General features: G+C 42.9%; 1 protein-coding gene across 4 annotated transcripts in view; it reads right to left on the bottom strand.

The window, feature by feature from the left end:
• The window catches only part of GRIP2 (glutamate receptor interacting protein 2), a 2580489-nt gene that overhangs the window by 726603 nt on the left and 1827694 nt on the right, over positions 1 to 26192 (bottom strand). For all 4 annotated transcript variants that reach the window (XM_044078606.1, XM_044078609.1, XM_044078607.1 and 1 more), the window contains one exon: positions 17559 to 17745. In XM_044078606.1, coding sequence (XP_043934541.1) covers positions 17559 to 17745 — 187 coding nt within the window. The remainder of the gene's footprint in view (positions 1 to 17558; positions 17746 to 26192) is intronic.

Raw genomic sequence — 26192 nt, forward strand, 5'->3', positions numbered from 1 at the left:
CTACACTAAAGGCAAATTTCTTTATCTGGCTGATACCTTATCCAGATCACCCAGAAATACAACAGAACAGCTTGACGCAAAGAATTTTGACTTCAGTGTCACGAAAGTGTGTACATTTTGTAACATGAGACTTGATGAGCTGAGAGAGCAAAGACTGATCCCACTTTTGCAAAAGCTCAACCACTTCATGAATGTTGGATGGCCGTCAAAGCAATCTAGTGTATCGCCTGAAGTGCATCCTAATTTTCCTTAGAGAGATGAGATTTTGATGGAAGATGGCATTATTTTCCAAGGTCCTAAAATTGTTGTTCTTACTTCCTTACAATGTGAATATATCCAGATTTTACATGGTCACCACCCAGGTTCCGAATCTAGCTAAAGAAGGGCAAGAGGACTAGTATTTTGGCCTTCTTTAGCAAGACATTGATAAAGTACTTTCTTCTTGTTTATTATGCAATAGTACTAAACTACATTTGCAAATAGAGTCACTTCATCTAAGTCAAGTTCCTGAACTACCTTGGTCAACACTAGCCACTGAGATACCCAAGTGGAATAATCAGCATTACCCGTGGTGGTGGTGTTGCAGTAGCATTGTCGCCTCACAGTAAGACGCTGCCCGGTTCGATTCTCAGCTACAGCGTGTTCTGCGTGGAGACATGCGTGAATGGGCATACCTTCGTTGAAGGTTGTGTGTCAGGGCTGGTAACTCGGCACGTAAAAATCAACTACCGACCATTAGCGGACCGGTGTTCCGCTGTGGTGACCCCTAACCGGGAAAAGCCGAAAGACACAACAACTTAGTGTTGCAAGACTCCTATTCGAACTGGGTTAGGTAATAAATCTATCTCAAACCAATATCCACTGCTGTTATCAACAAGATGAAATGTAATTTCTCAGTCCATGGCAGTCCACAAAAGCTTATCTCTGACAATGATACCCAATTTACCAGTCAGTTGTTTCAGAAATTTGCAAAAGAATGGGGCTTTGTACATGTTACTAGTAGTCCGCAATACCCACAATCAAATGCACTAGCTGAACGTGCAGTGCAGAGTGCAAAGTGATTACAAGAGAAGTCAAAGTGTAACAATACTGATGTCTTTTTGAATTTACTCAATCTCAGAAACATAGCACGTGACGATATACTTAGCTCACCTGCTCAGAGACTTCTGTCTAGGCAAACCAGAACAAACCTGCCTATCAATTCCAGTTTGTTGAGGCCTAAAGCTAAAGCAGAGCAATCAAAGCCAAACTATTCAGAAGGCATTCTATACAGAAGTCCAGCTATGATAAATCGAGCAGATTTCTTCATCCATTGAAAGCAGACAGGGAGAATACAAACGGTGAAAGGTTTTGACCAGATTGGTCAAGTAACAGGTATATGTCCCAAGCTGAGATCCTACTTCATGGAGTCTGAGGGTGTGGAGTACAGGAGAAATTGCAGACATCATCTTCCTGCACCAGAACCAATACTGCAGCACTGTTCCTGTGATACAGACTCTAGATCTCTGAGCAATCCAGACAATGTTCCAGTTGCAGAATGTGTCTTAACTTCTACTTCCGTTCCTGATGTTCCTAAAGTTGAACATTCAGCAGAGACCATCCCAGTTGCTAGACCCAGTTCTAATTTCTATGTCACACTATTTGGTTGTATTTCCAGACCTAGTGGGAAATACACAGCAACCTGGATATAATTGTCTATATGTATTTAGTTCTGTATAATTGCATGACAAATAATTATTTTGTACCAATTGCATGTCAAACAATTTGTCGTCAGTAATGCAGGACTCATTTCTCAAAGAGGGAGGATATAGAATAGTGTTGCGTGTTGTACCTTGAAGAATCATTTCCAAGGAAAGCACATGCATATAAACAGCAAGTACGTGGAAGCTTCAGTGCCATTTTGACAGTGCAGCCAGAGTGTAAACATGTAGGAGTGTAATAGTCAGCTTGTTTAAGTTTATCTAAGCTACAGTTACTAAGCCTCAGTCCTGATGTGTTTGTACATAACAAAGCTGCTTGAACAGAACCCACAACTGTTAGTCTGTTTTATCCTGACCAAACGAGTGACACCTTCTGTGGAACATCTCGTCAGTCTACCAAAGACTACTTGTTGCATTTAAAAGGTATGCCAAATGTTACCCAAATGCTTCATGCATAGCATAGGGCATAAAGGTGACATTCAGGCCTACCATAATCAGAACTGAATGCCCCAGTAGGAACAGAGTCCAAGAAACCCAAGAGGTAACAGATGTCCAAGCACAGCTTCAGGGATGGTGCCAATAAATATCCAAGAACCAAGTGGTGAAAGCACTGAAAAACCTTCTTTATTAACGCTGGTATATCCAATAAATAAAACACGTTTTCGTTGCAAGCTGCAACTTCTTCAGACAATAAAAACTCGTAAATGTTCAGTTTAAATACACATTTAGGTAATCACATGTCCTTCTTAGCCTGCCATGGTCCCCCCCTAGGATCCTTTTCTATACTTTCCAATACAAAAAATCTATATCAGGCTAAGCTGGAACAAAAGGAGACTCACTGGCAAATTCTCCTGCATGCAAATAAAAAACCGGGTCTTAATGACTACATTTCCATTAAGCCTATACTAAAACTTAAGGCCAGTATAGCATAAACAATATATTTTAATTTTTAGAGGTTTTAAAAATAGTTTTAGATTATTTAGTATCACAGTATTTTATAGTTGACAAATTATGTTATAGGCACACCTTATGTATATGCATTTTGTACATAATTTTAACACGGTAAATTACTTGTTTGGCCATAGAACACAGTTTTTATAATGTATATTGCTTTAATGTTTAATTGGAAGGACATGTGATTACCTAAATGTGTATTTAAACTGAACATTTATGAGTTTTTATTGTCTGAAGAAGTTGCAGCTTGCAACGAAAACGTGTTTTATTTATTGGATATACCAGCGTTAATAAAGGTTTTTCAGTGCTTTCACCACTTGGTTCTTGGATATTTATTGGCACCATCCCTGAAGCTGTGCTTGGACATCTGTTTTGTTTTTTGCAGCTTCCCTCATTTTTTGGTAGTTAAACCCAAGAGGTAACCTGTACATCCAGGAAGGCAAAAGACTAGGGGGATGGAGGGAGGAAGCGAATACTGCAGGAGCGAAGGCAAGGACATCTACCACTTCGGTAAGATTTTACACAACTGTGCCATGTCCTTACATTCACTGCTGTATTCTTAACAGATAGGAGAGTGCCAAAGCTCAAGAGGAAATTTGGGAAGGGGGAAGGCACAGGAGAGCCCCTTAAAAAGCCATGAAGAATAGCACTAGTAAAACATCCCTAGCTCTATAGATACCATTCAACTTGTGCTTGGTAAAGGTATGCACAGAAGTTCAGGTAGCTGCCCCAAAAATAGAATTAGTATCTAAACCCTTGAAAAAAGCTCTCAAATAAACCATAGCTCTAGTAAAATGACTCTTAACAGAAAAAGGAAGGCTGTTGCCATGAAAACTGTAACAAAATGAAATAGCCTTAGAAATCCAAGAAGAAATAGTTTGCTTGGATACAGCATGTCCCAAAGATCTAGGATGAAAAGAAACAAATAACCAATCAGATTTTCTAATAGCCTTAGTCTTATCCAAATAAACCCTGCATTGCCTATGCATGTCGAAAGTATGCAGCACCCTCTCACTGTCAAACTGCGAACAGGAGAAAAAAGTAGGCAGATTAATAGACTGATTCAGGGATAGCTCATTATCCACCCTTAGGCATAAAAAGAAGGGTTAGTGCTCAAGGACAGCCTTGTCCTCAAGAAAAACTAAAAAAGGAGGACAAGCCATAAGGGCCTGCAAAACAGACACCCATCGGGTAGAAGTAATAGCTAACAAAAGAACAGTCTTTGAGGAACAATGTAGCAAAGAAACTGAAGCAGCAGGCTCAAAAGGAGCCTAAGTCAATTTCTCCAAAATAAAATTGAGATCCCTGGGAGCAGGAACAGGCTTCCTGGGAGGTGAAATATTAAGGATGCCTTTAAGAAATTTAATCTCAAAACTAGAAGCTAAAGGAGGAGAAAAAGGCAAATTAAACAGAGAAAGCTGATAAGTGAGACTTAACAGAAGAATAGGCCAAACCAACATTGAGCAACTCACACAAATTAAGAGAGAACCAAAGAAACAGCCACATAAATGTAAATGTGTCCAGGTTACAAGAGAGCACCAAATATAAAACATCTTCCATTTGTATAAGTAGGATTTCTTAGTAGTAGGTTTTCTGGCCTCCTGCAGGACTTGGAGCACGTCCTCAGGAAAAAGGTACCTGTGTGGAATCAAAATCCTATTGCCCACAGTGTCAGATGAAGTGCAGGCAGGTGGGGATGGATGAGAGATCCCTTGTCTTGTCTACTTAGATGCACACTGCAAAGTAAGTTGCGATGATTGCCCCTGGCTAGATGCAGAAGTAGAGGGAACCAGTGCTGTAGTGGCCAAAAATGAGTCACCAACAACATTTTGGGAGCATTCTGTTGAATCTTGAACAGGACTTTCGGAATGAGAGGAAGGGGAGGGAATGGATAAAGAAACATCCCCTTCCAAGAAAATGAGTATGCGTCCACCTCCCCTTTGGGACACAGGCACCTCTTGACCTGGGATTCTGGCACAAAACAGAGGAAGTTGTCTGTATAGAGGGAAGGCAAAAAGATCCACTTGAGGAGTACCCCACTGGTGGATAATGTCCAGAAACACATCCCAGTTAAGCATCCTTTCATGGGACTAAGTTAAGGACCTGCCACAATATTCTGACCAGAAGAAATATTAACTGCCTGAAGAGTCATTTGATACTTGACAGCAAGATCCCATACCAGAAGTGCCAACCAGCAAAGATAAGATCTCATTCCTCCCTGTTTGTTGATGTACCACATCACTGGGGTATTGTCTGTTTACACCTTGAGAGGGCCTAGACAGAAAAGAGGATGAAAGGCCCAGGCCCTAGACAGAAAAGAGGATGAAAGGCCTGAAGAGCCAGAAGAGCAGCTCTCATCTCTTTGACACCGATGTGCTCCTACTGATGAGGCAACCACACCACCTGTACTTTTAGGGAGCCAGATGTCACCCCTATCCAATGTCTGAAGCATCTGTGAACAATTCCTGAGAGGGAAGAGGGGATGAAAAGGAATCCCTGGATTCAGAGAACTGCTGAATCCACCAGTGAAGTTGCTGTCTGAGACAAGGAAGAAGTCTAGAGGATTTGCATGTTGCAGCCACACTGACTTCAGAAACTACTGAAACTTTCTCATGTGAAGTTTGGCCAGAGGGAGCATCGGAATGATGGATGCCATGAAACCCAGAGCTCTCAGAAACTCCCAGGTGGTAATGGAAGCCAGAGGAAGAAGAGTTTGAAAGAAATAAATGAGAGTTGAGGGAGGGGGCAGGGATGCAAGCACTGGCACCTTCTGAATCCTGCAGCCTAGAAAAACATGATCCTGAGGAGTAAGAGAAGAGTTTTTGAACTGAAACCCCAACGACCTTAAAGCATTAAATAGCCCCAAGGCCTGCCACTCACTTTGTGGATCCCATAGAAGTCATCAAATAGGCATAGATAGTTACTGGAAAATGAAAATGCATTCAACTGGCAGAAAAAGGACGCAGGTAAACAGACCAATGGTAAAAAGGTACATTCAGACTGGCAGCAAAGAAGTTCTGATTACAGTAGGCCTGAACGTCACCTATATGCCCTACACTATATGCAAGGAGCATTTGGGTGACAGTCTTTGGTAGACTGGCTGGACATTCGGGCTTCCATGGCAGGGAATCTCATCTGTTAAGAATATTGCAGCAATGAATGTAAGGACATCCAATGTTGCCTTGTCCAAAAGGGTATCAATAAAAGGAGTTTAGGTGCCTTCTATTGTGCCTTGAGAATTATTTTTGGAAGCAGAGGCAGACTCGTGTCTTGAGAATTGTTTTTGGAAACAGAGGCAGAGGAGGAAAAGCATAGAGGTACTTTCATGTCCACTGGAAGGAAAAGGTCCCTGGTGCAGAACTGGGGAAGCTGATGGTTGGTTGGTGACACAAAAAGATCTATTTGAGGAGTGCCCCCACTGAAGGGTGACTGTCTGGAAAACCTCTCTGTTTAAATTTTATTTGTGGGGATCCTCCAGGGAGTGGGTTAAGGAGTTTGCTAGCACATTGTCCTAAGAAGGGATTTATGTGGCTGAGTGCGTGATGTTCATTTGGGTTGCCAAGTTCCATGTCTCCTGTGTGAACCTACACAACTGCTAAGACTTGGTGCCTCCTTGTTTATGTACCACACGATTATGCTGTTGTCTGTGTAGACTAGGAGTGGCCTCAGTTTCCAAAGGAGGGCAAAGGTCTGATGAGCTTGTACAAGAGCCCTCATTTCCTTCAGATTGATATGTTTTTTCAGGTACTAAGGTTGCCATTTGCCCTGCACTCCTCAGTGTGATACTGTTCTCAGCAGGGGTGCCTTCTGTGTGGAATCTGCATGTCCTCCTGCATTTGTGTGGGTTTCGTCCGGTTGCTCCGGATTCCTCCCACATTACAAAGACATGTGTCTGGAGCATTTCTCCCCAGGCCTCCGCTGAAAATTGGCTTTGTTCTAAGTCGGACTTTCCTGGTTACAAATGATAAATAAATAAAAATAAATTAAAAAAAAACTGTTGAAAAGGAGGCAGTGGTCTGAATGGCAGTCCTGGGTTGAGGTGGTCTGAATGGCAGTCCTGGGTTGAGGATTACCTGCTCTCTTCACCAAAGCAACTCTTTTTTGAGACAAAAGAGGAGTGGAATCAGGGTGTGCAAGGGGTGACAATGCTGAGTCATGTCAAGTCTGGCTAGGGGAATTATAGGGATGGTGGCTTCCATGAACCCCCAAGTTCTTAGCATTGCCCCTTGCTGAGCAGTGGGTTACAGAGGAGGCAGTTTGGAAAATATTGGACAGACAGAAATTTCTCCTGGGGAGGAAGGCATGCATTTTCTGTGTGTCCAGCATGCAACCCAGGAAAACCAGGTCTTATGTAGGGGCCAAGTGAAATATTTTGTAGTTTCTATTGAAAGCCAGACCTGTCGGGGGGGGTGTGTGTGAAATGTAAACGTTGAAAACAATTTCTGGAGACCGCAATCCTGGATCAATAGGTTGACCATGTAGGGGAAGATCTGGATTCCCTGCATGTGACAGAAAGCTACTACTGGAGCCAACACACTTTGTGAACCCTTGAAGCTATGGAGAGACCAAAAGACAGAACAGCAAATTGACAATGCAAGGAGCAAGAAAAAAAAAACAGAAGAATGTCCTGCAAGAAGGATGGATGTGTATGTGTAACTAAGCATCCTTCAGATCTAGTGACAGTAAGAAAACTTGGGGGAGGATAAAAGGCGGAAGTGTGTGAAGAGAGAGTATTTGAAAGAGTATCTTCAAGTAAGTTTTTAGGCAAGGAAGGTCTAGGATGGGTCTCCACTGCTTTTCTTTGGTTGAGGGCAAGGAGAAGGGTGCAGCACAGATGGTCACAGATTCTTGCTTCCAAATTGGAGGTTCCCTATGGGTTTGTCAGATTATCTTTTCATAGGGGGTTTTGCTTTGTTTATGAGATGCTTAGGATCCCTTGAAATGCAGGGGGTAGATTTAGATGGATAGTTCCTATGGTATCTAGGAACTGAGAAAAGTAGAATCTGTCTGCAGACTTTCATAATCTTACCCTGGTCTTGGAGATTTTTGAACAGAGTGGCAGCTTGAGGATCAAACAGTAAGTCATTATCCAAGGGAGAGTCTAAAAGTTTTGATATGAAATCCTCAGGGATTCTTTTTAACACCCATCAGCTTTTTTAGAAGCTGGTGGTTGAAAATCAGTTGCAGAAGAGAAGGACTGAAAGGCATTCTGGAAAGCCTCAAGGACAGGAGGGACCAGAGAATGGGAAGAGGTACTAATTTTTAAGAGGACCCGTGTGGTGCTGCGGTAGCGTTGTCGCCTCACAGTAAGACGCTGTCCGGTTCGATTCTCAGCTAGAGCGTCTTCTGCATGGAGACATGCATGAATGGGCGTACCTTTGTTGAAGGTGTGCATCAGGGCTGGTAACTCAGCACGTAAAAATCAACTACCAATCATTAGCGGACTAGAGTTCTGCTGTGGCGACCCCTAACCGGGAAAAGCCAAAAGACAACAACTAATTTTTAAGAGGATGTAATACCACTTCTGAACATCAGAGATCAAAGTGGCTTGCCATTCAAAGTGTTTCCCGATACTACTCCTACTCCATCCACTGTACCTAAATACAGTGCAATGACAATACCAATCTATACTGGAAACATGACATGTTTAGTGTATGCATATTGAATACTGCACCACACTGCTGTATACTCTCTCTAAAAATCAAACTCTTGTGTTATTTTTGAACATTTCTGATATGTAATTATTTATACTGCTTCTAATTTTGTTCTCATGTTACTTTATAAATATTTTTACTGTATATATTTGTTACATGTGTGGAGCTTTTTTCCCTGGGCCTCTGCTGAAAATGAGCTCTTGGTCCAGTCGGATATACCCAGTTAAATGTAAAATAAATAAATATATAAATGTTCTGGACAGTCTCCTCAAAAGAAGCTTCCTCAATAGAGGAATCTGGTGTTCGTCTCTCCTCTTCATCCAAATATATTTATCCTGGAGAATGCAGCTGAGAGGAGTAGCCTAAACAGTGGTCAGAATCATAGTCTTGATCTTCTCTAGAAGAGGAGGAAACCAAGGCAGATTTTTGAGAAGTAGCCTATGGCTGGAGAAGACCCAAAGGAGGGAAGTTTCAAAGACATAACAGCTTTGAACAACCCCTGTGAGAAATCTATCCACTACTTTTCCTTGGCTGATGACGGAATGGCAATGTGCTTAATCTTCTGTTTTTTCTTTTTATCCTCGACATCCACCTGATGAGATACAGAAGTTTGGAACACTGTTCAATGTGCATTAGAGAGCTTGAAATCTTTTTCATAACTAAAATTTGAGGGACACTATGAAGTCCTTCAGAAGTGATGAGTTGCAGTTCACTGGACATATCAGCAGTCTACAAGGATTCAGGAGTCATACTGGTCTCCAACAGGGTCACTGTAATGGGCAACTGAGAAGTAATCTGGTATACCTACTTGTAAAATTGGTCAGGTCTTTTAGGAGCTGGTGGTTGAGAATGAGGTGCAGAAGAGGAGGACTCTGGTTCTGGAACCTCAGTGTGTATATGTCAGAATCTGATATGTTAGACTGCAGATACATCCTGGGCCTCTCAAGCTTTTTCTCTGAAGGAAGGATGTTCAAAGACATAGATTTGGCCATCTTGGACTAGACCAACCATTTAAGATGCTGAGTCTTCAGAAAGGCGTTGAGAGAGGAAAACCTGGGTTCTGGGAATGAGCAATTGACAGACTGAGCAAGATTTGTGATCATCTTCTGAGCCTAGGCAAAAGAAACACTTGGTATGCAAGTCTCTGTACAGACTCTGCCTACCACACAAACTTACGCCTCTTAGTTGACAGCTAATAACTTTCAACAAAATAGCACAAATAAAAAGGAATATTCCTCAATGGAGTACATTTCTGGATACATGATCAAAGCAATAGTACCAATGACCAAATGGCAATCAGTCCGATGGGCTATAGTCTGAGGATCCACGCTCATATGTCTGTCTGTATACTGCATCACATAAGAGATTATGTCATGCATCTGATGTATGACCTTGGGAAGCTAGTACTATTGTACACTGGCCAGACAACTGCTTTGACAACCCATATATGTTAGGAATACTGCTACAGTGACATCAGTCATGACATCCATCTTCTAAGTGTCTGTAGGCATGTCCCTTGTGATTACATGTCACGTTCCTGTTATATGCTGCTGGCAGAAGACATTGAAAGTGTTAAAGAAGATAACTGCTGACATAGTGTTTAGCTAGTAGTTGTGGGTACACATTACTTTCCCCTGACAAATGAGTGGAATATTTCTATCTCTGAGAGTTGACAGCTGTAGACCCCACCTGTCTGAGGAACTGGTGGGTGTAGTAGTAGCACAAGCAGCTACTACTCCTCACAGATGTTTCCCCCTTCACAACCACCAGCGGCTTAACTTATGGATAAGGTCCTTTTGATGGATATGGAAACTTGAGAGGCAATGAAATGGCACCACACACACACATACATATTTTATATATAAATTATATACAAATACACACACAGTATCTTACCCCTTATCTAAGTTTTACATACCAGTACAGTTCGGAAGGTATTGCATATTTAGATACTTATATTACATTGCATCTACTGGGTTTAAATCCAACATTTTCAAAAAAGAGACATTTAGTAATGCATATTTGGAATATAATAGTTGTCACCCAGTTAGACTGAAAAACAATATTGTGAAGTGTTAATGTATCCAAGCAGCTAGGATGACATCCGAGCATGGAGAAATGTTACAGGAATTGAACACAATAGGCTCCATTGTTCAGGGAAAGGAGATATCCAGATTATGTTATAAATGATGCCATAGGTTATGTTAGCAAACAGTGGGGCAATAAATACAAACCATTATTAGGTACACCTTGCAGCAACAATGACATTACTAGTGTACAAAATGAGGAAAGTGAATACAATATGGCATGTGTCTTACCACATAGCAGTCACACAGAAGATATAAAAAATATTAGAAACAGCTGGAATATTTTAAGCAGTGAGGAGACAGTATTCTCTATTGTAGGGAAGGAACCCAGGTTTGTTAATAGTGTAGGTACTAACCTGAAGAAAAAATTTGAGAGGAACAGCTTAAGTTTAAAAGCACATCAGGTTGGTACAAGGAAGTGTGGACATTGCAACCAATGTGGGGCTATCTTGGAGAATACGAATATACAGGTACAAAATATTGGCAAAAATGTAGTGTACTTTTGTCAAGGTAATTGTAATACCAAAAATGTCATATATTTTGCCCTCTGTACATCTTGTCCCAGTTTTTATGTGGGACAAAAGTACAGTTTTGTACCTATCATAAATGTAGATGTCCGATAGGTATGCATCTGCAGTCTTTACATATGGGTTGTCCTGCCTCAGGCAGCCCTTTCGGTCGGCCGGATTCCAAAGTCTGGGTCCGGCGTCGGCTGATGTCGCCCCTTCCCCGACGTCAAAGCACCTGGGGTATAAAAGTGTCAGCCGACGCCATCTTCCTCAGTTTTTCTTGCCCCAGATGCCAGGTGCCCTCTAAGGAAGGCTAAATTTGGTAGAAATACAAAATATTGCAAACATGCACAGTAATATAAAACAAATACACCATAATAGATAACCCCAGCTAGCTATAAGAGGGATAAGTACCCAAGAAGTACCACAGAGGGGAAGGAGGGAGGGTAAACCTGACTGCAGATGCATACCTATCGGACATCTACATTTATGGTAGGTACAAAACTGTACTATGTACTTCAAGGATGCATCTACAGTCCTTACATATGGGTAGAATACCATAGCCAAGCTGGGGGTGGTAGGCTCTAAGAAAATGATGGTGTAGCTAAAATGCCCTGCAGGACTGCCGTAGGAAAGCCTGCTCTGGATCTGGAATATAAGGGTAAATTGTAATGCTTGGAAAATGTATGCACGGAGCTCCATGTAGCAGCTTCTAAAATGTCCTTGGTAGCCACCCCTCTTAAGAAGGCTGTGGAGGTGGCTGTAGCTCTGGTGGAATGAGGTCTGATGTTAGCTGGCACAGCTTTTCCATGATAAGAATAGCAGAATCGAATGCAATTTCCTATCCATTTTGAAATTGTCTGTTTGGAAATTGCTTTTCCTTGAATGCCTGCAGCATATGCTACCAACAGCTGGTCAGTTTTTCTGAAAGTCTTAGTTCTGTCCAAGTAGTAGTGTAACTGTCTGTGAATGTCCAGGGTATGCAGAAGTTTCTCTCCCTTGTTTTGTGGGTTTGGAGAGAAGGTAGGCAGGTGAATAGCTTGGTTCAATGAGACCCTGGATACCACCTTTGGCATGAATGAAGGATTGGTTCTCAAGGAGACTCTGTCCTGATGAAAAATAAGAAATGGTTGTACTGCCATGAGTGCCTGCAATTCAGATACTCTTCTTGCTGAGGTTATGGCCAGAAGGAAGGCAGTCTTCCAAGACAGGAACTGTAACTCTGAAGATGCTGCTGGTTCAAAGGGAGGTAAAGTCAACTTTTCCAACATGAAGTTAAGGTCCCATGTAGACACTGGTGGTTTCTTGGAGGATTGATGTTTTAATTCCTCTTAGAAACTGCCTTAGGAGAGGATGAGAGAAGACAGGTGGATCAGTATTGTATTCTGCTGAAATTGCTGAAGCATGAATTTTTATGGAAGAGTAAGAAAGGCCATTATGGAGCATGCCTGCCAAGTATTCCAGGATATGTGCCATGCTCATCACTGTGGCATCTAGGCCCTTTGCGGTGCTCCAAGTGTGGAATCTTTTCCATTTTGCTGAATATGTCTTTCTCGTGGAAGGTCTGCGAGCTTCCATGATGATATCCTTCACTCTCTTGGATAGCTTTTCCTGGTGAGGAGTCAAGGTATTCTCCAGGCTGTCAGCTGCAGGGTTTTCAGGCTGGAGTGCAGAGTTTTGTAATTGTGCTGTGTCAGAAGGAGTGTCCATAGTGGTAGAGGCCATGGTTTCGTGTGTGACAGGGTCCGTAACAGTGGGTACCAGTGCTGCCTTGGCCAGTCCGGGGCTATTAGAATCACTTTTGGCTGCTCTGTCTTGATTTTCAGTAAGACCTTGGTCATTAGTGGGAGTGGTGGAAATGCATACACTGTTAGAGTATTCCAACTGAAAGAGAGGGCGTCCACTTTCCATGCTTGTGGGTGGTATGTCCTTGTGCAGAATTTCTTCAGCTGATGATTGTGGTGGCAGGCAAAAAGATCTATGTCCAGCCTCCCCCATGATTATGTTATCTGAAGGAAGATGTCTGGGTGCAGCATCCATTCGTGTGGGTCCATGGTATTTCTGCTTAGGCTGTCCGCCAGTATATTGTCTTTTCCTGGCACAAACTGGGATTGCAGCTCTATATTGAGTTTTAGGGAAAGTTCCCAAAGATTCATTGCTAGTCTGCAAAGAGGGTAGGAATGGGTACCTCCTTGCTTGTTTATGTACCACATAACTGTGGTATTGTCTGTCCTTATTAGCAGGTGGCCTTGATGTAGAAAGAGCTTGAAGGCCTCGATCGCATGAATCACTGCCAGCATTTCCTTTTGGTTTATGTGCATGCGCAATTCTTTCTGAGACCATAGACCTTGGATGCATCTGTCCTCCATATGTGCTCCCCATCCATGGTCTGAAGCATCCAAGGTAATGGTTTGGCTGGTTACTGGTTTGCTGAAAGGCAGGCCCCTGTTTGACTGGCTTGCTTGGGCCCACCACAGGAATTCCCTTTGAAGGCATGGAATGAGTGGTATCAAAGCTTCCAGGCTGTGATTGTGCTGAGACCATAAACTCCTTAAGTACCATTGTAGTTTTCTCATATGCAGCCTTGCTTGTGGAATCAGAAGAATGCACGATGCCATGTAACCCATGGCCTGCAGGATTTTCCTTGCAGTCATCTGAGTTTGTTTTGTTAGATTTTTGAAGTAATCCGGTAGTTGTCTTTGTTTTTCTTCTGTGAGAAAAGCCATTTGGGTGGTTGTATCTAGTTCCGCACCCAGAAAAGTTATTCTTTGGGATGGCACAAGTCTTGACTTGTGAATGTTGACAGTGTATCCCAAGGCTTGTCGTAGGCGGATGGCATAATTCAAATGTTTTTCCAAAGTTTGTTGGCTGTCCGCTTATATAAGGCAGTCATCCAGATACGGGTATATTTGAATCCCCTGAAGTCTGCAGTGTGCAATTACTGATGCCAGGCATTTCGTGAATACTCTGGGCGCAGTAGATAAGCCAAAGGGCAATGCTGAGAATTGATAATGCTCTGAACCTGCAAGAAATCTGAGGTGTCTTCTGCAACTTTGTCTGATAGGGACATGCAGGTATGCCTCCTTGAGGTCTAGAGTTACCAGCCAAGACCCCTTGCCCAGCATGGGAAGGAGTTGCTGTAGGGTCAGCATTTTGAATTTTGGCACAATGAGATAAGTATTCAGTGCGGACAAATCGAGAATAGGCCTCCATTGTTTTTCTTTTCTTGGGACAAGGAACAGTCTGGAATAAAATCCTTGGCCTTGTTCTGCGAGAGGAACCTTTTCTATAGCTTTCATTTGCAATAGGTTGGCAATTTGTTTTAAAGCCTCTGCCCTCTGATTTGGTGGCAGGTTTGGCATCCCCTTTCTTTCTGGTAATGTATGGAAATGGAACCTGTATCCTTTGTCTATTATTTGCAGCGTCCATTTGTCCCTTGTAATACTGTGCCAATTTTTTGAGAAAAAAGACAACTTTCCGCCCAAAGGTGCTTCTAATTGAGCCCTGGTCGGCAGGGTCAAGGTTGTCATTGAGTGTGTCCTTGTGCAGCAGTTGTTGGACCTGCACTACCTCTCTGGTTAGGAGGCTGCCATTGACGTCCTCTGTAGGAGCCTCTAGCTTGCCCTCTACCTCTGGCACGCCTGTTCTTGCCTCTTTGAAATCTCTCTTCTGGAAAGGACCAATTCTTAGAAGGCCAATTTCTGCTGAATCTTGGTGGTTGTACCTGGAGGAAATCTTTGACTGTTTGTACAGATTTTGCCTTTTCCTCAAATTTCTTTAAGACCTCTTGAGCAGTGGAGCCAAATAACTTTTGCTTTTCCAGTGGAGCATCCAGAAGCTTAGGCTTAACATGATCTGGCAGAGATTGTTCCTTCAGCCAGGCATGTCTACGTATGACTGCACCTGTCATTGCTGACCTACATGAAGCTTCCAATGCATCATAACCACACTGCAAGAAATGGTTGCTAACCTGTTGTGAATTATGTACCAGATCCTGAAGTGACTTACGATCTAGGGGTTCAGGCGAAGACAGTTTTTTCTGCAATTCATCTAACAAATACTCTTGGTACTGTATCATATGAAATTGACAATTTAAAGCCCTCATAGACAGAGTGGAAGAAGTGTACACTTTTTTACCCCATCTCTCTAAAGCCCTGGACTCCCTTTCAGAGGGGAGTGGATTTTTAGTAGTGGCAGCTGCAACCCCTTTAGGACCCTGGGAAATAGTTTCTGGGTCAGCAGAGTGGGCCTTGTAAAGGAAATGATGCGAGTCCGGGACCCTGTAGTACGGAGGAAGGGTGTCAGGGGTAGTGCTAGACTCAGAATACACATCATCAATGACACTTAAAACAGGAGGAATAGCCAAAGGTCTATGCTGAGGTAAATGAAGAAAAGTCCATAATCGCTTCCTGGAATCGGAGAATTCCTGGCCCTGCCATTGGAAATGCTCTCTCATGGAGTGAAGGCTCTCCCCAAAGGACAGCTCTTCAGGAGGGGAGGCAGAGGGAATAGATTCCTCTGCATCAGAATCCTCGTAGGCCGTGAAGGCCTCCTCCTGGTAGTCTGATAGAGCAGAGCCATCAGAGACCTCATTAGAGGACTGAGGTTCAGCAGACTCAACCCTGGGCCTTTTGTCTAGTGGGGGTTGAGAGCCCCTGTCCGGATGAGGCTGAGAGCCCCTAATTAAGGAAATAAGGTCCTCAGCCAAATTTAGTATCTGAGAACCTGTAGTGGATCCCTGAGAAATAGACTTGGGAGGCAGAGTTTTTTGTTGCTTAGCAGCTTTAGCCCTAGTGAAAGCTTTTATGGACATGGATGCAGGGGGCCTGGCTGCCCCACGTGCTGGAGTATTTTTGTCTAGGGGAATGGTGTCGGTAGGTTCCTGAACACCGGTTTCCGAGGGTAATTGAATAACCGACTCAGAAAAGGCCTCCGGGACCGAGGCTGTCGGTTGAGCGGTTTCTACGGACGGAAGTACCAAGGACTCTGTTTCAGCCGAGACAGAGACACTCGCGGCAGGCCTAGGAGCGGTTTCAGCCGAAACCACGGTCCGCGTGTGTCGGTCCTTGTCCTTCCGTTTCTTGGTTAAATGAGAAGTCGCAGTCTCTGACGGCATTTTATAAGAGAAACTAGCCCCAAAAAATTCCTCTGCAAACTCCAACCGACGCCTAACAGTGCGTCGATTAAAGGAGGCACAGGCAGTACAGGCCGAGACGTCGTGGTCTGGGCCTAGGCAGGGGAGGCAGTAGGAATGGAAATCCTTATGAGGTATTTGTTTCCCACAAGTCAAGCAATTATTAACTTTAAGCGTTTGATCTGACATCGGCTGAGGCAAGAAAGAGTTCCCAACGGAGTACTTAGCTTTTTGAAGTCTTCGGTAGCTGAAGTTACAGGAGCTGGCCGACCGGCACTTGTGAACTGCTTCTGCTTCGGGCACCACGCGGCAAGAAAGACTGAGGAAGATGGCTTCGGCTGACACTTTTATACCCCAGGCACTCTGACGTCGGGGAAGGGGCGACATCAGCCGACGCCGGACCCAGACTTTGGAATCCGGCCAACCGAAGGGCTGCCTGAGGCAGGACAACCCATATGTAAGGACTGCAGATGCATCCTTGAAGGACATCAGGGAGACGTTTGAGGGATCGTATATATGAGCATATATATGCTATTAAGAAGAAGGATGACAAAAATGCCTTGTATAGGCATGTAAGGGACAGCACTGGGTGTAAAACTTTTAAGTTCGCTATTTTAGAGCTAGTGAATGTATCTCAAAGAGGTGGATGTACTAAGTACATTTTGGGGGAGAAAGAAGTCAGGTGGCAGATTTTGTTAAATGCTACATCGCCACCTGGCATTAATGAACATATTTCTATCAAACCTATTTTGCAAGCCAAGGTGTGAATTTTAGTATTTTTTATTATAGTTTGTAGGTAAAAGCAAATAATATTTTTATGTTTTTATCTATTAGATTATGTTCTTAGGTATTAGATCACATTTATGGTTTATGGATATGTGTAATTATGTTAGAGAGTGAACATTATACAATGTGATATTAAGCAGGTTAACTTGTATTTTGACAATACACAAGGAACCTTTATGTGATGGAGGAGACAGAGCCATCAGATTGGTGGAATAATTATTTGAATTGATTAGTATTCCTATTTAAATGTTTGGAATTTTGTATGCATGGTTCTGATGAAGTCTAATTGTATTAGATGAAAGCGCTCAAACCGTTTTCAGTATAATAAACCTGGTTATTTTAATTGTAAATTGTTTGTTTCGTTATATCACCCAGCCAGTGGGTTCTTGAACTCGTGCAAGGAAGGAAGGAATACTGTCTCCTGCATAATCAATCATTCCTCATCTCAGGACCTATGTAAAATCAGTGCAGATTCATGAGCACAAGCCACTGGTAAAGGAAATGCCCCGAGACTCCTCATTTTGCCATAATGTTACTGGTTAATAAGAACTTGTATTTTAATTTAGAACTTTATTGCTTGTTGAATAGAACTAACTACACATTATAGATTGCATAGCTACTAATGGGATGAAGTAATGCAATAACTTCATAAAAAATACACACAGTGAATTATAGTCCATTTTGCAACCACAGCGATCCTTGTTTTAAACTGATGAAATCAAGTTCATTCTAACCTCTCAGCTGGGCTGTCAGGCTCAATGAATCGGATTAGTGGAGGAGCGGACAGTGTTTCAGTAGCAAAGATCCCTCCCTGCAGCTGGATTCCAAAACCATTTAGGGGATCGCCCCTCAGGACCACCTCAGTAGTTTCTGTGTGAACAATTTGTCCACCAAGTCCCACTGAGCTGGATGCTAATGACACTGCAACCGAAACAGAAGAAAGTCAAGTTAAACGTCTTTAACACTTATCAGGAAACAGGCAAAGAGATGCATGTACATCACATTTCATGTTAAGATGTGCTATGATTATATTTATGTAATATAAACTTTAATCTAAATAATTTAGCATTAAGAAAATCAACTTACTTCAAATTGTTTCTTCTGCTTTATGAACATATTTTAACCACTCTGAAAAGCTTTTCTTTGAATTTGTGCGTACTTGTCAAAGCCATTACACTTCACTAATATTCTGCATTACTGAATGTGTAATTATGTTTTACGTAAAGCTAATGATAATTAACACACACAGTCACGTTTACTTATTAGTTAATGTCAAACTAGGTAAATATGAATCGGTGTTCACAACATTTTTCAATGTGCTTATTCAATTTCCTCCTTACATAAATACTTACTATTAGACCAGGTAGATTTCACGTTGCCGTGGCTCTGAAATCTTTCTAGCCACTGCGCATTTACATTCCTACACAATTCCTTGACAACCAAGGGTAAAAAATGGATCAGATGTGAAAAATATGTCATCCAGAGCATGTGTTCTCTCAAATGTGATCAATTTACTTTTATTTGTTATTTGACAATCAGAGTTTGGATGGTTTAAAGATCATTGTAGCAAGTGTGCTCTGTCAGAAACAAAATAAAAATTCAAGTAATAAAGGCAGTTATAACTAAGATGCAGTAGTAAGGTGTTGCTGACGAATTGTGTTATGGGAGGCTCTGCATGCAAAACAAAGTGCTATGGGAGGCTCTGCATGCAAAAAAAGTGCAAGAAGCTTGGAAACTATTAGTCAATAGAATATTAAAGTTGTAAAATGTGTTGCAGAAATATCTATGCATCCTAGGTCAAGTTTTCATATACAATATGGTGGAGCAATCAGTTCTGAAACATTATGGTATTAATGAGAAAGAAACAGAGGGAGATGCATCTCCCACAGACTACCAGTTCTCTGGAACAAACTTCCAAATCACAAGAAACCGAGCCCCTCCCTGACCCTCTTCAAACACAACCTAGATCAATGGATGGGTGACCTTAAATTCTCTGCTGGGGTGGTGCTCATGTCCCTCCCGGAGAGAAGTAGTTGGTATTATCTACCATAGACCCTTAACCACTGCGACCTTCACTGACCTAACCACTGACAACTGGGGCAACTCAGGATAAATATGGCTAATCTTGTAAGAGGATCTAGGGTCATTAGCCTAGTAATCTTATATGAACCTATAATAGCTTACATTATAGATATCTTGCTTACAAACTTTAAGATCCAGAATCAGGAATGAGGGTGAAGAGGTTTGGAACATCTAGTGTGTTAGAGATAGATTCTCAAAGTAGGAAACTGATAGCTTCTTTTGTAGTAAGAATAAGTACAAATTTAGAGAACAGTCTTTTGCTAAGTGTCCGTAGGCATATCACATGCGATTACGTGACACTTTCAAATCATGTACCTGTTACATTTGCTGATGTAAGAAACTTAATACTCTCACTGATCAGCTCTGTACCACTCCCACAAAGTAATACCTTTTCTTGGCAAGACCTCTTTATCAACAAAATGGAAATGTTTAGCAATGTAACAACTTTTTATATGAGGTCAGCTTCCCCCAAATCAGTGTAATGGTTGCAATTAAAAAAAAACACAAACAAAAAATGTTTTTAAGTTGGCCAAGTCCTCTTGTTAATGGAATGAGAATTGGGGCTCCAAATCCCTGACAACCCTGAACTGAATAAATAAGGTATAAGAGTGACTGAGTAAGTAAATCTTAGGATACTGATGATTAGCATTTAACTGATATGGCTTCATGCAGGCTGCTATGAGACAGTAACCAAACAGGAATCTGGAAAGGAACAAATGTGCAAATTACTAGACAGTATTTGATAAAGGCCCATTTTGCTTTGTAATAAGGATGCTAAGTTTGCTAAGGTGTTAACAGTAAGATTAGAGAAACTGCAGCCTAAATTTGTTGGGAAGGACCAGGTAGAACTCTAAGAAGACTAGGTAGAACTCTAAGAAGACTTATCAGGAAAAACTGTCAAGACCACTTACCCCCAAAAAGCAAATATGGCTCCCTCTGGACATAGAAAGATTTGGATGGATAATCTCTCTGGAACTTAAGAGGAGGAGAAAGAAACATCTGATGTTATGTAATCCTACCTCACCATAATTCTTGCTGGATGGGTTTGGAGCCAATATTCAGCTCTGACTAGGCTGTTACTAAAGCTCGAGAGCTTTTACTGGCTCGAGGCTAACCCCTATATCCCATGGTGCCTCACGGCAATTCCCCAAATCTCACTTGCCATGAAAGCTTCGAGGATGTCTTCTTACTGGCTCGTTGGCTAAGTAGAAGATTTATTTACTAAATCTTGTTTTTTCACCATTTTTCTCTTCATCTTTTACTCCTTGTAGTTAGTAGCTTTATTTTGTGATTGTACTGAGTGTTTGACCCCTATTTCCCCCCAATAGGATTGTATGGCCCTTTTCAGTTAGAGGGCCGTAGTTGACAGTTTAAGTTAGAGAGCCTTTCCTCCCTGCGTGTTTCTTCAAAAAAAAAAAAAAAAAAATATATATATATATATATATATATATATATATATATATATATATATATAGAGAGAGAGAGAGAGAGAATCTTTCCTTTTTCTATTTTTACTGTTATCGGTATTTTACCTCAGTAGATAGTATTGTTAGTATAGTTAGCGTTGGTGTCTATCTTTTCTAGGTAGCTTTATTAGTTGTTCTTGTTAGCAAAGGACCATCGCCCTTCAGGGTTTAAAAAATGTGATAAATGTTCACAGAAAATGTCTTTGAGTCACACTAGCTGTGTGTACTGCTTAGGTGAAGCCCACTTACAAGAGCCCTGTACTTTTTGCCATGCCTTCAGTAGCAGGGTTTTGAACGAGAGGAAATGCAAACTGATAGATAGGGGTCTCATGACCAGTTCCTTCCAGGAACAGTTGGAACTTGGTCAGACAGGTCCTAAGACTACTAAATGAAAATCTTCGGCCCCAGCTTCGGAATAGTTGAAAAAGTACAAAGCGATGGAGCGAAGGAGTTCTGGCTCCAATTCTGCTTCTTCTGTCTCGGTGCCATCGGTCTCTTCAGTGCTGAGGCAACCTTCAGTACAGAGACAGTTACCCGAGACTGACCCTGTCTCACCTACCTTGGGATCTCCTATTTTGGAGAGGAGGAGATCTCCTTCTGTCTCCACCCGATCCTCCAGGACACTCAGATGAAGACATCGAGCGGGTGGTGAAACGGTTGCTTTCTGACCCGGCTCTGGCTAGAAAATTAGCCCCTCCAGACCCGAAGGCTTCAGAGCTGACCCTTTTGCAATCTACTGCTCCTCCTCCAACTGCTTCACTCTCGGAGCCAATCACTTCAGGTTTCTCAATGTTGGATCCTTCGGTTCCGAATATTCTTCCTGCTTCCTCGGAATGGATAACTCTATCCTCAGCGGCACAGTCAGGAGCTGAGGGATGTGGGAGCAGACACTCTCGAGTTGACTCCGAGGGGGATAGTCACCCTGGGTTTTCTTCAGAATCAACCCTCCCTCTCTGCACTTTGGCTTGACTCAGCTCGGTTCCCACATCTGCTTCGGAGCCATTCTCCCTTGCTCGGAGCTGACAATCTGTCTCCTCAGAGTCTAGGTCTTTTTCGGAGTGGGGGGGCCTTCAAAGCAATAGAGAAGGCTTTATCCTCCGCAAAAGCCATACCCTTGGAACCGATGTCCCACCAGCAGCCAGCAGCAACCTCTTCTCCCCTGCCACCCCCACAGTGTAGGGAACCAGAGACTCAAGCAGCCCCCATTGGAGGTGCCCCCTCTTCCAAGACCTCCTCAAATTATCCCATTGGAGAGGTCCCTCGGAAGAAACTTTGTAAGAGGAAGCATGTTGACTCACCTGTGTCTGTCATGTCGGACACTGATTTGCAGGAATCAGAAGGGTTCCCTAGATCCCCCCCTGAGGATGTCTCCTTTTATGACATTCTAGAAATCCTTAGACAGAAGGGTGATTGGAAGACCTCTAACCCTACTGAGGGCAAATCAGTGTATCTTGAGGCCTTTGGTTCCTGACCTTCCACCTCCTGGGTGACACTGCCTTATAACCAGCTCTTGACGGTCATATCGTGGGAAGCCTGGACCTACCCAGACACAGTGGAGCCTGTCCTAGGAGGCCAAACAAATTTATGACTGCACCAGAAGGTAAGTCCTTTCTTTCCAAAGGGGTTCCTGTTGATGCTATGGTGGTAGCAGCGACCACCGGGAGGGAGTTTTCTGACATCTTCCAACATCCATCCTCCTAACAAGGAGTCCAGGATGATGGATAGGTATGGGAAAGTGTACCTTCTCTTCAGTGGCATTTACCTTAAGATCACTGAACTACCTTACCCATTTCATTTGTCTTCAGAGGGATCTCCTAAAGGAGATGGGAGATGCCCCTCAGGGTTCAGTAGCTCCCGGATCCATGGATAAAGTTTCTGCACAGCTCTCCACCCTTACATCGATAGCTAACTCCTCCATGAGGCTGATTTCCTATGCAGTGGATGGATCAATTAGGGCAGCCGCAGCAGGAATCTCTCAGAGGAGAAATTCTTGGATGCGTCTTTGTAACTTCACAGAATCCTTTAAGTCTTCCTTCACCAACATCCCCTTTGATGGTTCATCTCTTTTTGGACCTCAGGTGAAAGAGACCTTGACCAGATACGAGCAGGAAGGGAAAACTTTATCTGCTGTCGGAGTCCGTTTCTCCCTTCCTTCTAGACCCTATTCCAAGGGTTATACAGGAGGGAAAATGTGGTTCAGTAAATCCAAAAAAGGTTTCCCTCGGGCACAAGGCCAACCCTCCCTTAGGGGCAGAAAGGGAGGATATAATGGAAGACGCCATCTTCATGGCAGAGGAGGTCCGCAACACCAGGGAGATTCTCTGATCATCCCCTTCCATCGCCCTTGAGGGGTTGCCCAACTGTGCATCTCTGGAGGCAGTCAGGGGTCATCTATCGCTGCACCCAAGTGCCTGGCAAAACATTTCACAAGACCGTTGGGTACAAACCATAATATCCAGAGGTTACCTGATTCCCTTTGTTTCCAATCCCCCAGTAAACCAGTCTCTTCCAGATGTGCCACCCACTCAACTAGACCATGCAACATCAGAGGTGATCTCGTTGCTGCAAAAAAGAGGTGATCTCGTTGCTGCAAAAAAGAGAGAGTCATCCAAGAAGTCCCCACAGTGCAAATAGGATCCGGAACTTACGATTCTTTTTAGTTCCAAAAAAGACAGGGGACTGAAGATCAATTCTAGATCTCAGCAAACTCAACAAGTCCGTAAAGAAATCGAAGTTCCGAATGATCACTCTGCAGTCGATATTTCCCTTTATTGGAAAAGACAACTGGATGTGCTCAATAGATCTTCAGGAAGCATACTACCACATCAAAATGGACAGACGCTCCAAAAGACACGGGTCTATATTATATCCTTGAATGCTTAAAAAAGCGAACGCAGATTGATCTAACTTATTTTCATGAAACTGCAAAATATCGAAGCAGCAGAAACTCGAATTTTTTCCTACGGAAATAATTTGTTTGTCCGTTTCTGTTGCTTCGGTATTTTCAGTGTTATGGTGGAAAGTTACCAGTTGGATTCAGGTAAGTGTGCGATTGTGTGGATGTGAGTGTTAGGGTGATTTAGGTGAGTTAGAGTTAGGGCTCAGGTTAGGTGTGTGTGCGATTGAGTGGACATGGGGGTTAGGGCGGATTTAAGTGAGTTAGGGTTAGGGAGCGGGTGAGGTGAGTGTGTAATAGTGACGGACCTTAGGGTTAGGGTTTGGGTTAAGGTAAGTGGGTAGTTAGTGGTGTGTGCATAGTTTAGTGTAGGGTTAGGTATCAGATTTTATGTGTATGTATGTGGATTTCTGTTTGTTTGGTGTGCTTGTGTTGTGTGTGTGTGTGTGTGTTTTGGATCAGCGATTTTTTTCCCTGGGAAAAAAATTGCTGATCTGACAGTTCGAGATTGTAAGCTTTCGCTTAAATTAGGTCGATAAATCAGCGTTCGCTTTTTTAAGCGTTCGATAATACAATATAGACCCGAAGACACTTGCGCTTTTAGCTGGGAGCCAGTCATTTTCAGTTTTGAACACTGCCCTCTGGCCTCATTACAGCCCCCAGAGTGTTCACCAAATGCAGGGTAGTGGTAACGGCTCACCTGAGACATCAAGGATTCCAGGTGTTTCCAGGTGTTTCCGTACCTAGACAACTGGCTCCTCACTGCTACCACCAAGCATCAACTGATCAGAACCAGAGATGAGACTATCTTTGTGCACTAGTTTAGGCATCACAGTCTACCTAAAAAAAATCAGCCTCATCTCCATCGCAGCACACTGTATTCTTAGGCTCAGAAATGGACTCAACCACTATGTCAGCAAGACTAACACTAGAAAGAGTAGATTCATTACTCAACCAAGTCAGATCTTTGCTAAACAGTCACAAAGTTCAGGCCAGGGTAGTCCTTCAAGTCCTAGGGACTGACTATGGCTTCCTCCATTCTACTAGTTCCTCTAGCCCATCTGCACATGAGAGTACTTCAGTGGCTATTTGCCCAATGGTCAATGCAGGATCTTCCCCTGACTCATCAGATTCTCATCACAAAAACCTGCAAGAAGGATCTGACATGGTGGTTGCATACAGATCAACTTCTCTTAGGTCGTCCACTTATTCCCCCTCAAGAAAATCCAGTTTTGACCATGGACGCCTCCCAGATAGGGTAGAGAAAGCAAAACAGTTGAGGAGTACCATGATCCTCATTGCTCCTTACTGGCCTCATCAAGTCTTATTTCCCTTCCTGTGGCCCTACCTATCGGAGGAACCATGGAACCTGGAACCATCTCCAGACCTCCTGATTCAATCGGGGCAGTTCCGCCCAACCATCCACACCCTAAAATGGACAGCATGGCTGCTCCAGTTCCACGAATAGCCAGGTGCCTTTCCCTCTCACCTTCAGTGAAACACATTCTCATTTCCTCCCACAAGCCCTCCACTGGGAAGTTATACTCCAGCAAATGGAAAAGGTTCTCTATTTGGGTTGTAAACCAAGGCTTAGACCACTATACAGTTCCTATAGAATCTATTTTGTCCTTCCTTGCATCCATCTTTCATGAAGGAGCTGCAGTTGCTACAGTTAGAGTTCATTTAGCTGCCATCTCTAATTACCATTTTGGCTTCATGGGAAATCACATCATGTCCCACTCTTTGTGCAAAACCTTTTTGAAGGGAAGTTTTTCTTCTCAGGCCTCCGATCAAACAGCCATCAGAACCCTGGGACCTAAACTTAGTTCTCACATCCTTAATTTCTTCACCCTTTGAGCCCTCTTCTTCATCGGATCTGAAATTATCTTGAAAAACACTATTCTTAGTAGCCATAACCTCTGCTAGGAGAGTCTCAGAACTGCAAGCTCTTACTATTCGACCTCCTTACATTGTTTTCCACAAGGATAGAGTCTCACTTAGGACTAACCCTTCTTTTCTTCCCAAGGTATGCTCAGAACATAATCTTAACACTACTATTGAGCTGCCAGTGTTTTTTCCAAATCATTCTAATAAATCTGAGTACAGACTACACCAATTGGACGTCCACAGAATTCTCAGGTTTTACCTACACAGGACTAAAGAATTTGGAAAATCGGATCAATTATGTGTTTCATTTTTGGACAAAAATAAAGGCTTGCCTGTTTCTAAAGTTACCCTTTCAAAATGGCTTTCAGATTGCATTTCCTTTGCTTATCAGACTGCTGGCAAACAGTTACCTAACAAAGTAAAAGGCCACGCTACAACAGCAGTATCAACTTCATGTGCCTTTAGATCTAGGCTCCCAATTGATACTATTTGTGTACAAGCTACTTGGGCAAGACCACATACACATTTGTTACTCATTACAAATTGGATTTGGCCTCCCGGACAGGTCATCCTTTGGGTCCACTGTGCTGAAGAGTCTCTTCGCTTAAGCCACCCGGGATAAAGGTGCTAGGAACGCTGTCCCATCCAGCAAGAATTACGGCGAGATAAGACTACATAACATAAAAAAGTTATGTACTTACCATAACATTCCATGTTTGTAGTCCATCTCGCATACATTCTTGCATTTCTCCCTCTGGCCCCCTTCTGGTTTACGGAGGATCTAGTGGACTATACTTACTCTGTCTGACCTGGTTGTAGTTGTTGTCCACCTGGCATAGATAATGTTACACAATGTTTTGTCTGTATATACACAGCTATTGATAGTTTCATAATTAAGTACTTATTGCTTTCTTGCAAACAAGATCTGGGGAATTGCCGTGAGGCACCATGGGATAGGGGTTAGCCTCGAGCCAGTAAAAGCTCTCGAGCCTTAGTATCGGCAGAGTTGGAGCCGAATATCAGCTCTGAACCCATCC

This window comes from Protopterus annectens, chromosome 7.part1 (assembly GCF_019279795.1).
Source record: "Protopterus annectens isolate FY-2018-M chromosome 7.part1, PAN1.0, whole genome shotgun sequence".
Lineage (NCBI taxonomy): Eukaryota > Metazoa > Chordata > Ceratodontiformes > Protopteridae > Protopterus > Protopterus annectens.